General features: G+C 37.5%; 1 protein-coding gene across 1 annotated transcript; it reads left to right on the top strand.

Moving 5' to 3' along the window:
* The first annotated feature begins 3,067 nt into the window (after positions 1-3,067).
* On the top strand, positions 3,068-14,486 carry thop1 (thimet oligopeptidase 1). Its single transcript, XM_026929454.3, has 13 exons — positions 3,068-3,219; positions 4,672-4,878; positions 5,821-5,969; positions 7,509-7,616; positions 7,734-7,836; positions 8,668-8,828; positions 9,998-10,133; positions 11,257-11,623; positions 12,832-13,033; positions 13,139-13,325; positions 13,511-13,639; positions 13,749-13,885; positions 13,984-14,486. The coding sequence occupies exons 1-13, from the start codon at positions 3,207-3,209 to the stop codon at positions 14,143-14,145; spliced, it is 2,061 nt and encodes a 686-aa protein (XP_026785255.3). The 5' UTR covers positions 3,068-3,206; the 3' UTR covers positions 14,146-14,486.
* The last annotated feature ends 144 nt before the right edge of the window (positions 14,487-14,630 follow it).

Raw genomic sequence — 14,630 nt, 5'->3', positions numbered from 1 at the left:
CAGAAATTCCTGCAGCTCCTTTAATGTTGCTGTAGGCCTCTTGGCAGCCTTCCTGACCAGTTTTCTTCTCGTCTTTTCATCAATTTTGGAGGGACGTCCAGTTCTTGGTAATGTCGCTGTTGTGCCACATTTTCTCCACTTGATGATGATGGTCTTCACTGTGTTCCATGGTATATCTAATGCCTTGGAAATTCTTTTGTACCCTTCTCCTGACTGATACCTTTTAATAATCAGATCCTTCTGATGCTGTGGAAGCTCTCTGTGGACCATGGCTTTTGCTGTAAGAGGCGACTAAGAAAATGTCAGGAAAAGCCTTCTTCTTGGTGTTTTAATGGTGGATGGCATACAACTTTTAGGTGCATTACCGCCCCCTACTGATTAGGAGTGTGGGTCAGGATCATAGTCTACCCTTGAAATCACAATTTCTATTATATAATCCCGTGTCCTTTAAATACCGCATTAAAAATTGAAAGTTTTTATGCCTTGATTTACTCCCCAAAATGTTTACCAAATCAAACTTCTATTCAATTCGATTCAATTTTATTTGTATAGCACTTTTAACAATGAACATTGTCTCAAAGCAGCTTTACAGAACATAAGAAACAAAAAGCATGCAAACAGAAACAAAAACATGCAAACAGTCCTAGATGTTAGACAAAATTATCCCTAGTGAGCAAGCCTGAGGCAACTGAGGCGACTATGGCAAGGAAAAACCTCCTTAGATGATATGAGGAAGAAACCTTGAGAGGAACCAGACTCAAAAGGGAACCCATCCTCATTTGGGTGACACTGGAGAGTGTGATATGAACAATGTCCTTTCTGCATTTAAATATAGTTACGTAGAATTTTATGTATATATTAATTTGGAGGTTGTTGTCTTCCTCAAAGTCCACATAGGGTTGGCAGCAATGCTTTGAATACCCAAATCCTCACGAGGCAGAAAACAACTGGAGCTGGTCCATCTCTGGATGCCTCAGGATCCTCGTAGGGTTGGCCTCTGTCTACTGGAGCTGGCACAATCTCTATGTGCCTCGGGATGGGTAGAAGAAGAGAAACAAGTGGAAAGGAATTAGCGTAGCTGCTGTTCATAATATTAGTAAGCCCTAAATCATAATGTGCACTTAATCAGATTTACTGAAGTACAAGGTTATGGTGTGTGTTAAGTGTATGCCTGGCTGAAGATATATGTCTTTAATCTACGTTTGAACTGGGAGACTGTGTCTGAGCCCCGAACACTGTCAGGAAGGCTATTCCAAAGTTTAGGAGCTAAATAAGAAAATGCTCTACCCCCTTTTGTAGACTTTGATATTCTGGGAACTACCAGAAGTCCAGAGTTTTGCGATCTTAAGGAGCGTGGTGGATTGTGATGTGTTAGAAGACTGGCTAGATATGTGGGAGCTAAACCATTTAGAGCCTTGTACGTAAGTAGTGCTAGTTTACAATCAATTCTAAACTTAACAGATAGCCAGTGCAGGGACGATAATATTGGGGCTTCTCTTTATTTTCTTTGAGGTCATCAATCAGTATCTTTCTTTCCTTGCCGTACCTTGAACATTTCATTATAACAGCCCTGCTATAGCTTCCTATACAACTGTAATATCAACTGCTGTTTCCTTCCCATTTACCACATTTATTCTAGTACCATCTCCATTGTTTACACATACTAAATTTTTTAGTTCCATTAATTCCTCTATTACTTCCCCATTTGAATCATTATAACTATCCCACTATGTATTATGCCCATTAAAATCTCCACAACAAATAACCTTACCCTCTAAGTTTATTGCAAGTTCCTCTAAGTTTTCCAATGTTAGTTTCTTACAAGGATTATAATAATTTACTATTTTAATATTTCCTTCATTTGTCCAAACTTCTATTATTATAAATTCCAATTCATTTCCTTTTACCATTACATTATAACGCACATTCTGTTTGATAAAAATACCACACTATGATCTCCACCACAGTTACAACATGCTGCCTTCACATTTTCCCCACATTCCTCATACCTAGGCTCTCCCTCACATTTTGCACATCTTTGTTTTCCTCTACACAGTGCAGCAATATGTCCATATCTATGACATTTGTAACACCTAAGAGGTGGTGGAACATATTCTCTGACATAGTAGCTCATGTATCCTATTTTAACCCTTTCTGGAAGTTTTTCATCTTGAAAGTCAATTAACAGACAAACTGGCAATTCATTTTCCATTTACTGTTTTATTTAATCTCCTCACATTCGTCACTATTCCTCCTAGAATATTCTTTTCGATGTTGTCCAAATCCTCTTTGACTGGAATACCCCATATTACTCCCTGTGTCCCCGTTTGTCCATGTATTACTTTTTTATACACTACAGTCTTCTTGCATACACTTCCAATAAGTAACGCTTTATTCCTTTGTTCCTCTGTCTTACATTTGATCAATATATTCCCATCATAAAGGATTTTTGCCATTTCTAGCTCTCCCAGCTTTCAGGAAACGCCTACTAGAACAGCTGAACTTTATTTAGGGTTAATCAGAGGCACTTTAAATGATGGCAGGTGTGTACTGACTCCTATTTAACATGAGTTTGAATGTGATTGCTTAATTCTGAACACAGCCACATCCACATCCCCAGTTATAAGAGGGTGTGCACACTTATACAACCACACTATTTTTTTATTTTTTTTTTTATTTTTACTCGCCCAACCTAAAAGATTTCAGTTTGTTTTTCAGATGAGTTGTACAGGTTATAGGTCACATTCAAGGTGGAAAAAGTTCTGAAATGATTTATCTAGGTCTCATTTTTTACACCACCAGAAACCTGGCATTTTAACAGGGGTGTGTAGACTTTTTATATCCACTGTATACTGTGCACTGACTAATAATCAAGAGGCCTGCATTTTATTTGCAACCATGCACATTAATATCCTATTTATAGTTATAACTTGATATTTGCCTTGAAGTTGAATCGTTGCATTTACGCTAGTTGCTTCTACTCTTATTATAAGCCTTATATCCTGCAGCAAAAAGGCCAAACATTCCTTTACTTCATATAAAATACGTAGTGCACTAGGGAACACAAACTCTCTCTGTGATTGATGTGTGCTTGGTCCAATCAGAGGGCTGGATCAGGCAGTGGGCGGGGCGTGTCGCTGTGTTGAACTTGAGCACGCTGGTAGTGTGGCATCTCAGGGTGATTTAGCTCGCAAATCCTTTGAATAATGGCACCTACAGGTGAGTAATCCAGGCGCTGTTTCATTTGTATGGCTGATTGTGATTTAGAGAAGTACTTCAGGTTGGTCAGTGATGTGTGAATCAGCACGATAGCACCTGAAGAGGAGTTCAGTAGAGTAACCGGGGAGTCAGTGCGGTGCTATCTATCACCTGCTACTGAGTTAGCCGGCTGCTAGTTAGCTTAGCATCAGAGCAGTACAATACTACTACTACTGCTACTGCTGCTGCTACAGCTACAGACACCGAGGACGAGGCTTTATTAGTCCATTTTAACCACACTTCCAGTAGTTCCAGTGAAAATATCTCACTTTACAATATCTCATTTATATGTTAGTATCCAGTAAACACACTTCTTTAGTCATTCATTGATATTCCTGCTGCTGGTTGATTTGTTTGATTAGCAAAGCAGCATGAACCATAGCTTCCAGCTATTTCATTTCTAATATTCTTACAGTAATGGAAATCACAAACCAACATTATTAAGGTTATTATATCTAGTATTGCTTTTATTACTATTTTTTGTAAGAGTTATTAGCTTTTTGAGTGGTCTCTTGAATCTAAAACTAAAAAAAACTCAGGATAAAGAAGGTCAATAAATCATGTCAGCTAATGAGATAAGTGAGTAGATAGATTTAAAAATCAAAATGTCATGTTTTAAAATAATTAAAATAACATTAAAATAATGAGCCTCACGTTTCAATAGCTGGATTATGTTCATTAAAAATCTGTGCTGAATTCATTTTATAAGTAGTTTCAGTACCTCTGCCCTGTATTGATTATGTATGAATGTTGTATGCTCATATCCTTTAATAATATTTGACCATACAGTATATTACTGTTAATCCTTGCACTCCTTTTGTCTCATATTAGGAGTATTTTAAGCACCTTGACATTTATACAATAGTTTTGATTTCCTGAGATTAGATTAAATAGAGATTTCTATTTCTGTGATAGGCTTCCCAGTGACGTTCAGTTCCAGTTGGTTATTAGTTTATATGTTACATTTTATTGCGTTTTTATTGTAAAAATATTCTTTCAAAAACTTGAACTCGTAATCCATTTAGGCCTACTAAAGGAAAACTTCACCACGAAACACATACTGAATTATTTGTGATGCTTGTAGTGAATTTGGTGCTATATTTTTGTTATTCCTTTGTTATTACAATGTCGTGTAATAGACGAAAAAAATCTATGATCTCAAAAATCTCAATGATTTTCCAAACGGCGAACGCTCAGGTTACACTGTTAGCTCCTAAAAACAAAAGAGCAAGAGCGGTCAACACTAAAGCCAGGAATATTTGCCAGCATTATTATTCTATTTAGCTCATTTTTAATGAATTTGATTGTCAGTTTTTGTTCTATTTACAGATTTCTGAAAATGTCTATATTTTTTTAATGCTTTTTAGCTTCACCCTGCTGGTTAAATTTAAGTAAAACAATGTTTTTGTTCAGGTGAAGTGGTATTTGGGGACGGCGACCGAGTCTGTGCAGAAAATCGCCTGCGCTGGGATCTTAAACCAGATCAGATTCATCAGCTTACAGATGAGCTCATTGCAAACACCAAGAAAGTGTACGACAACGTCGGGGCGTTGGATCTCGCGAATGTCAGTTATGAGAACACGCTGAAGGCCCTTGCTGATGTAGAGGTGGAGTACACAGGTAATCATTCAGGTTTTATTGCCTTTATTGCCCTTGGTTTCTTTAATGCCTACTTCTGTTCACTATTACACTTTTGTTGGCTAGCATTAAAGATGCAGAGACACATGTGCAATACCTCTCAACACAGACTTAACGTAAATAAAACTGCTCATGACCTGGTTCTTAATGAAGCTTTCAACATTCTATGAACATGAACTACATTCACGATCCACTTTTCAAGGAAATCATTTCATACAACAAACTTGATTTAAAACAATGTTACATATCAGGTTTCTCAGTCACCATTGTAAACAGTGCAAAAGAAAAAAAAAAGCTGATTTGGCAGGAGAGCTGTATGCAATGGTATACACCGTTCAGCACTTTTTACATAAAGACTGGCTAACTGGCCCGCGCACAGCACTGGTTTCTGGCATTGCTTATTGGAAAAGCAGAGGCAATGCAAGGTGTAAATCATTAGATTTTAAACTATATCATGTCAGAGTTTGAAGTATATCATAGAATTTGCTTTTAATCTCAAATTTATAATTAATTACTTGTAGCAAGTGATAAATTAGAGCAATTAAATCTAGAGAAAAGTGCTGTTATAAATAAACCTGTTAAAAATGAAGCTTGCTCTCAGCCTTCAGTAGTTTTTCCAAGCAATATTGAAATAGAGTCTTATGTAAGTTGTGGCTGTTTATTTTTTCAAACAGTGGGCATGTGTGGCATAGGTCAGCAGATAAGACACACCTCAAATGTTGCTGTTTTTTTTTTTTTTTTTGTGTGACTTTATCATCTGTACCAGTAACTTACAGTATAACATCAATGGTGTAACAGCTTCAGATTTCCTTTTCAAGATGTAACATTTGATCCTTTGACGAGACATTAAACGTCTCGCCATTGCTGTAAGATCAGCGTCTAAAACACACCAGACGACCCACACGTTTCTGGTGCTTTTTTCAGTCCAGCGGAACATGTTGGATTTCCCTCAGCACGTGTCCCCCTGTAAGGACATGCGCACGGCCAGCACCGAGGCCGACAAGAAGCTCTCAGAGTTCGACGTAGAGATGAGCATGAGGGAGGACGTGTACCAGAGGATTGTTGCTCTTCAGGTTGGTTCTCTAAGTCTCTGATGCTGAAGTCCATCGATTTGGCTAATTGAGTTAGGAAATGAATTGCTTGAACATGAGTGGAAGTTTTAGCTTCATGGAAAATCCAGTGCAGTGGTTCTAATGTCTTAGAGCAAGGTAATTCTAAATTATTTTAATCATATGTGATCTGATTGATTATAAGCTGCAGTTGAGCGCAAAGGTTTGTTTAGCTGTACAAAATGGAGACAAATTTAATTTAATGTAGCAAGTGCCTCAGGGTTTAGACGTGTTTCTACATTAACAGTGATTGTTCAGTAAACCACGGTGCATGCTGTTACAGGAAAATAATCAACATGATGCAGAGCTACTGTTAATACCTCGAAGTTGATTCATTACCTATAAGAGCACTCTTATATTGTTTCATTCCTTTTAAAACACATCAGTTTTCCAGCAGTTAAAAACGACACGCCATACTTTGTATTCATTTATATAGTTACATTTCATTTCATGGAACATCTGCAAAAGAAGTTTGTTCCTGATATTGTTTAAGTTATAAAAATATTTCACTCACTTTGTCTTGAAATTAATATGAGGAAAAATACAGCTCGTTACAGAGAAACCATCTGACCAATCAGATTTGAGAATTCTACAGCACTGTGGTAAAGATATTAATAAGGAACAAAAAACAAAAACAAAATGACCTTGCTTTCATCTTCTTTTTTTTTTCCCCCCCTGCACAAAGTAATTGGGCAAGATTCATGCTTATTGTGCTTTTTCTTCTTGAATCGTCCTCTGTCCTTTTTCCTGCTAACACTGGAGACTCCTTCAACAGTTATTTTTTTCTTTGTTAAATAACAACACACACATTTTGTTAGTTTTAGATTATGTGAAGCTTCTACCGTACAACTCCCTGTGAATGAGTTGTTACTACAGATAGAATAACATGTTATAACAAGTGTATGAAAACAAACCTGTTTCAGTCACTCAGAGCTGCTGTTATAGAAAATTACCTTCAGACCAATCAGATTTGAGAATTCTACAGCACTGTGGTAAAAGATATTAATAATGAAAAAAACAAAATGACCTTGCGTTCATCCTTTTTTTTTTTAAGTAGTTGGGCAAGATTGCTGTTTCTTCTCGAATGGTTTGTTCCCAGTATAGACCTATGAACTGCACTTACTTAAGCTACATTGTAAGCTGCTTATTCAGTGGGCATGTTTTCTGCAAGAGCACAACCAAAGCAAAACATGGGTGTGTGTTTCATCGGTAACAAGTCTGAAAACAGTTTTGAAGAAGACAAACCCAGGATCATGTCTAATCATTAACGTTATCCAATCCAGTTTGAAGGAAAGAGATGAGATGGTCATTGCAAAGATATATATTTTTCTCTTGAATTTGTCTTACATATTGGATCGTTGTTATTGGAATTGGAATTTTACTTTATGTAGAGACATTATCAAAAGAAGGTAAATTGATTTTTTTTCCCCTATTTAAAAACTTTTGGCATGATGTCGGAAATTCTTTTCATTTTAATTACGCTAGAAACTTCCATTTTCTCAGGAGAAACTACAGGATGAAGGTTTTACCCCCGAGGCTAAGAGATACATGGAGAGACTGATCACACTGGGAAAGAGAAATGGGCTCCATCTTCCTAAGGAGAAACAAGAGGTCTGATATTACGACATCAATCATCCTCTAAATACGTTTCTTACTACTTAAACGAGCCGTAAAAGAAAACCAGCATAGCAAATGTGTTGCCTAAAGAGCTCCTATTTCCTGTAACAGGAGATCAAGAAGATCAAGAAGAAACTGAGCACTCTGTGTATTGATTTCAGCAAGCATTTGAACGAGGACACCACTAATCTCTGTTTCACCCAAGAGGAGCTGGGTGCGTATGAAGCTCAGTAACGGTCAAAACGACTTTTTTCTCTAATAACACGCTGCTAATATTGCTCCTGTAACGGCACACACTTATTTCCAGGGGTTTCAGGACAGCGTAAGAGATATTGCGTCATCAGGCAGGCGTGGCCTATTTGAGAAAAGGCATGGGTCAATGATCATGCACATTTTGGGAAGAAAAGCTGTTTGCTGCGGATTGCTGTCTGTCTGTGATCGCAGGGGTTTCGTGCCAAATACCCTTTTACATTCATACTGCTCTACTTCAGATACCTGTCTGTGATCGCGTGTTTGAAAACTACTATTCAGTTATGAAATGCTTGAATAAACACTTAAATAAGCTCAAAGACTTCACATCAATTCTATCATGCAAGACTAAAAATCTGTAGTGAAAACTTAGTTCTTCTTAACCTCAGTATTGTTTCCACTGCTGTTGCCTCATTATAAAATACAAACTCATAATTATCCATGCTTTCATACTCAACTTTATTTACACAGAAAGAGCAAAGTTGGCAGTTTGAAGAACCAGTTGATTCAGGATTTAGAAAATCATTTAACTGTAAGTAATAAAACATCGAAACAATAGCTATCGGCATGACTGTTTTGTCCTTCATCATACATCACTGATCCTGGGAATGCCCACGCAAAAAAAACAAAGTATTCCGCGCATATGTGGTGACTTTTAAAGGGGGCGTGTTCGCCACACCTCCAGAAACGCCCATTCTACATCACGGTACTGAAACCCCTGGAATTTAGTGAAAGCCCGCCTCTAATAATAACATTGTAACATACTTAACTATAGCAAATACTGTCTTTATCATAGGTGGCCTTCCTGAAGACTTCCTCAACTCCTTAGAGAAGGATGAGACAGGAAAGCTTAAACTCACCCTCAAATACCCTCACTATTTCCCCACCATGAAGAAATGCTACGTCCCAGAGACACGCAGGAAATTAGAGGAAGCTTTCAATTCTCGGTGTAAAGAGGTTAGAATTCAGTTACTTTGCCGCTCATGAGGGGCCGTATTCACAAAGAATCTTACGGCTATGAGTAACTCCTAACTAGCTGATTTAAGAAAAAGCCATGGCTTATTAAAATGATGGCTTATTAAAAGTGTTGCTATTTCATACTACACAAAAACAAAAATCAAAATGGTCACATGCCAAATCTCATTTTTTTTTAGGATGTTGTTTACAATACCATAGATACACTTTAGTCTGCTACGTAACAGCTGTGTAAACTGATATCCTGTATAGACCACGCTGATAATTTGACGTGAACACACAAATAAATTCATGTAGGAATTTATTAATACTTAATTGTAATTTTGGGATTCCGTTTATGATTTTACCACATAGTGGGTATATATATATATATATATATATATATATATATATATATATATATATATATATATATATATATTCCGAGTTATAACTATATATTCGGATTTACATTTATATGTTCAGAATTATAACTTTATAATTCATTTTATATATATATATATATATATATATATATATATATATATAAAATGAAGGGCCAAACAGGAAATAATTATATGAAATCTGAATACATATCTATAAATTCTGAATATAAAGTTATAATACATACACATACACACACCTGCCACTTCCTTATTGGCCTCCAATATATATATATATATATACAGACTTTGCAATATATAAAGTTATAAATATATTCTTTTTATGGATTATTAAAGCTACTCCTAAGAGAGGGGGAGAAAAAAGAAAGGAAAAGAGAAAACAGAAAATAATAAAAAAGGAGAAATGAGGTTGAAAAATTGATGTCCATGTGTATGTGCACATCGACAAAACAAAAAAAAAAAGTTGACAGCAAAACAGGGAAAATTGACATTCGTTCATGAAACATGCCATCATCTATAGAAATGGAGCTGATCCCACCCTTCCTCTTATTTTAAGAATTCTTCATTAAGAAGAGAACATTTAGTGGTACAATAAGATTCTTTGTGAATACAAGTTTTAGAGTTTTGTCTTGGCTTTAAAATACACTAAAGCTTATTCATGTGTTTTTAATTGAAATACACTCACAGACTCATCACCAATGGTTTTATAGAAGGTTAAACAAGCGAACAAAAATTCTCTAGCTTAATATGCACTTTGTTTGTTCGCAGGAGAACTCCGCTATCCTGAAAGAGCTGGTGGACTTACGCTCTCAGAAAAGCTCTCTGCTGGGCTTCAGCACTCACGCCGACTTTGTGCTGGAAATGAACATGTCCAAAGATTCCAAGAAGGTTGCTACGTTTCTCGGTAGGGATTAGGGGCTGCACAATATTGAAGAAAAATGCGATAACTTGTTAAATAATGCAATATGCGGTATGATAAGGCTATAAGTGTGTAAAATCAATTTATATCATGTTTATATGTATTTATATATTTAAAAATTTAAAATGGCATAACCAATATACATGTTTCGTGTTGTTCTGAGGAAAAGAAAGCATTCTCTGCCATCTGCGTCGCCCTAAACCTTTGACTTTTCCTAACGTTTTGAAGTATTAAAATCATTCAGTTATCGCAATGTATCAGTTACATTTCGATAATCAGCTGCAATATTAGTGACACTAGATAAAGTTAGCTAACTGGCTAATGCAATGTGGGGTAATGTTGCTTCTCTAAAAGTAGAAAAACTATTTGTTTTTCAGTAACAAGTTAGAAATGTTGCTACTTTTCAATCAAGTAGAATGTGCATGAATTCAACCTTAGCATCAGATCCAAAGCACCTAAGTAACATACACCACGATGTCAGAAGATGTCCACCTTTTTTAAAAAGTCCACCTTTTTTAGATGTTCTGCAGCTGTTTAGCTTTCTACTAACCTGCAGTTTAACTTACTATATTTTTTAAGTAGCTTACATTAATCACTTTTTATTGACTCTGCCACATTACAGCTTAAGCTTCCTGTTTGTGTTTAAACTGCCTAGTTAGATGCATAAAATGTATTCAACATCCAGTTTTTTTTTAAATGTAGTGTTTAAAAGATTTAGTCAATTGAATAATAGACAGTACATAAACTTATCATTTACAGTATAAATTAAATTTTTCATGTTGATTTAAAATGATAAACTGTTAACAGGCAATAAATATTTAAATTAATGTGAGTTTAATGTTAAGCCAAAAATCATGATTTTTTTTTTTTCATTTTTATGCAAATTAATAATGATTTTCATTTTAGCAATCATCAGACCTCCTTGTTACTTGGTAATCATGTTTTCTAGAGGTTCTCTGTTTACCACTAAATGGTGAAAATTTATGATTAAGCACATATATGTAGAATTCACTTTTCATATCTATTTACGCGCCTGTTTATGATGCCCTGATTCTGAATGCTTGAATATATTTTGAAGCCTTAACTCTTTCCCAACTCTCTCCATCAGAGGAGCTGGCCCGTAAGCTGAAGCCGCTGGGCGAGGAGGAGCGGGCGGTCATGATAAAGCTGAAGGAGAAGGAGTGTGAGAAAAGGAAGTTGCCCTCCGGCAATGAGCTTCACGCCTGGGACATGCGCTACTACATGACCCAGGTGGAGGAGACTCAATACGCCGTGGACCAGAACCAGCTGAAAGAGTATTTTCCCATGGAGGTGGTGACACGTGGGCTTCTGGACATCTACCAGGAACTGCTGAACCTCTCCTTCCAGCAGGTGGAGGGCGCCCACGTGTGGCACGATGATGTCACTCTGTACTGCGTAAAGGACCGCACCTCTGGTCAGGTGGTGGGCCAGTTCTACCTGGACCTTTTCCCCAGGTATGAATAAAATGCTATATGAGAACTTCTGAGATAAGTGCATGGATATGGATAAACAGTGTGTTTCTCATGCGTGTTTATCTTCATGATGGTATCAGCTCTATTCTTTTATTGTACAGCAGGAGTCTTCAGTCTTATCCAGAAAGGGCTGGTGTGGCTGCAGGCTTTTATTCAGGCCAAGCAGGAGCCACATCTGATTTCACTTGTTTAATCAGTTCATCTTGGTCTCCGTTCAGCTATCAAGTGTGACTCCAGTTTGGCTGTAATGAAAGCCTGCAGCCACACCACCCCTTTGCGGATAAGATTGAAGACCACTGCTGTACAGTAGGTGCATTATACTTGCTTTTGGCCTTATATAAATCATATACAAGCTTGAATCACAAATGCCACTGAGCAAATAGCTAATAAACACACTGAGTAAATAATAAGTATGTGTGGTGGCCTGGGAAAAACTTTTACTTGGTGAAATTTTGACATTTTTTACTATATAGTGATGATATATAGTGCTGAAAACTACACGCTTTCCTGAACTGAAACGTGTCCATTCGGACTCCACTGCAGCCCACGTGGACGTTTTGACAGCCGATATCTGACTGCCACTGAATCGATAAGACTTATGTCCGTTTTGCTATGGCACATAGCCAGCCAACTACTTGATCAAAGCATGACATTCACTGTGTGAGGAAATCACTCAGCTAGCAAGGGTTTAGACATCTTTAGGCACCTTACCTGCACCTAGCTCCTTACCCTACACGATCTCTGCAGGAATATAGCCTGAGCAAAATTACAAGGTCAATAAAAACATTTCCGCATCATTTTGGTGAAACATATATTTAGGGTTTCTTAAAGATGAGATACCAAAGTACTTATAGTCAGAAAAACCCTATTTTGAAAACCTAAAACCCAATTTTTAACATGTTTTGCCTGTTTGCCAGAGTTTAGTTCAGAGTGATGTTAAAAGGGTTTTCCAAAACCACCACATATCATTTTAATTTTTGCTCTTGAGTAACATAATTTTTATGTGCTTGTTATATTATAACAAAGTCATTATTGGCTAAAAGATTGTAGTCTGAAACCTTAGCATGCTATTGTATAGCATTGATTCTAACACCACTGAATTAGTCACTGTTTATTCTATTATTCAGAGTGATAATTGATTCATGGCAGCTTAATTGAAATGAATAGCCAGTTCTTCCTTCCTTCCTCAGAGAGGGGAAGTATGGCCATGCCGCCTGCTTTGGCTTGCAGCCTGGTTGTCTGCTGCCTGATGGCACTAGACAGATGGCCGTGGCAGCCATGGTGGCTAACTTCAGCAAACCGACAGCTGATGCTCCCTCCCTGCTGCAGCATGATGAGGTGGAGACCTACTTCCACGAGTTTGGCCATGTCATGCACCAGCTTTGTGCACAGGTCTTAATTCAAATTTAATCCCCCCTTTTTATTGGTATTATCCACTCATTAACATTTCGTTAAAAAAAAAAAAATCCTGAATTTTCTGCTGGTTTGTGCTTCCAGTCAGAATTTGCCATGTTCAGCGGAACCCATGTGGAAAGGGACTTTGTGGAGGCTCCTTCTCAGATGCTGGAGAACTGGGTTTGGGAAAAGGAGCCATTACAGCGAATGTCCAAGCATTACAAGACAGGCAATCCAATCCCAGAGGAAATTCTGGATAAACTGATCAAGTCTAGGCTCGCCAATGCTGGTAATTAACATCCTCCAAGCCTAGCCTGATCTAAACTGAGCTTGTGCTTGCTTTTGGGCTAGTTTTTTTTATGACATTGCATTTACAACCAATCCATATGTAGTGGGGTTTTTATTTTTCCCCAACTAACACGCAACAACGCACAGAATGACAGAAACAATCTCAGGTTCTCTATGTCTCTTGAGGTCTGTTCAACCTGAGGCAGATAGTGCTAGCTAAAGTGGATCAAGCCCTGCACACAAGAACGGGAGTGGATCCAGCAGAGGAGTATGCCAAGCTGTGTCAGGAAATCCTGGGAATTCCAGCCACACCAGGTGAACCCTTTATCACTACATGCCATTGTGCACAAATGTTATTTTTGTCTTTCAGGTAATTTTGACCACAGTGAGCCACCAGTTTAAGGCACGGCCTATTTCTCTACAGGTACAAACATGCCAGCAACATTTGGCCACCTAGCAGGTGGATATGATGCTCAGTATTATGGATATCTCTGGAGCGAGGTCTTCTCCATGGACATGTTCTATACCCGGTTCAAGCAGGAGGGCATCATGAACCCTAAGGTCAGTGAAACTTCCTGTATAATAGCATTGAACTGGACTGTTTAAACAAGTAAATATGGTGGAGGTATGAACAGTGACACATTTGCTATGGCTTTCAGGTGGGTCTGGACTATAGGAATTGTATTCTGAAGCCCGGAGGTTCAGAGGATGCGACTGACATGCTGAAGAAGTTCTTGGGAAGAGAGCCCAGGCAAGACGCATTCCTCTTGAGCAAAGGATTGTTGGTGGAGCAGGAGCCAGGCAAGCCTTGTGCTTGTTGACGAGTTACTATTACAGTAGTGTTAGCGGTGCCTCTCTGGGCAGCAATAGGACACACAAATACTACAGACTGATTTACTCTGATTTGTCAGAATCAGCATCCTGAAATTTCAATGATCACAGGCTATCTCAAGTTCCGTTATTGCTTTTTGCATTAAAACCTGTCTGTTCCTTTTTTATTTTGCACCCTGGTGCAAAAGAAGAAAAGAAACGGTTACCCAAAAGATACAAAGATACAAGGTTGCAAGTTCTTTCATAATGACTCACCTGTGAAAATCTTAATGAATCTTACTTGCGAATATTACTTGCTATAATAAAAAATAAACACCAGTCAAAAGTGTAATGTGTTCTCATGAACGTTATTAGCTAGGGCTGGGAATGTAGGCTCACTGGAAATTTTTATTTTTTATTTTTTTTTTTAATTTTTAATGTAAGTATGTCACCACTTTTTACTTTTAAAGCATAAATCAAAATGATGTAGTTGGCT

Source organism: Pangasianodon hypophthalmus, chromosome 11, assembly GCF_027358585.1.
Source record: "Pangasianodon hypophthalmus isolate fPanHyp1 chromosome 11, fPanHyp1.pri, whole genome shotgun sequence".
Taxonomy (NCBI): domain Eukaryota; kingdom Metazoa; phylum Chordata; class Actinopteri; order Siluriformes; family Pangasiidae; genus Pangasianodon; species Pangasianodon hypophthalmus.
The sequence above is the reverse complement of the archived record's forward strand: the minus strand, read 5'-3'. Positions and strand labels throughout refer to the sequence as shown.

Excerpts from the sequence above, each read along its gene's own strand:
- thop1 (XM_026929454.3), top strand. Across the intron at positions 10,134-11,256 it reads GAAGGTTGCTACGTTTCTCG|AGGAGCTGGCCCGTAAGCTG; the intron begins GTAGGGATTAGG and ends TCTCTCCATCAG. Across the intron at positions 13,886-13,983 it reads AGGGCATCATGAACCCTAAG|GTGGGTCTGGACTATAGGAA; the intron begins GTCAGTGAAACT and ends TATGGCTTTCAG.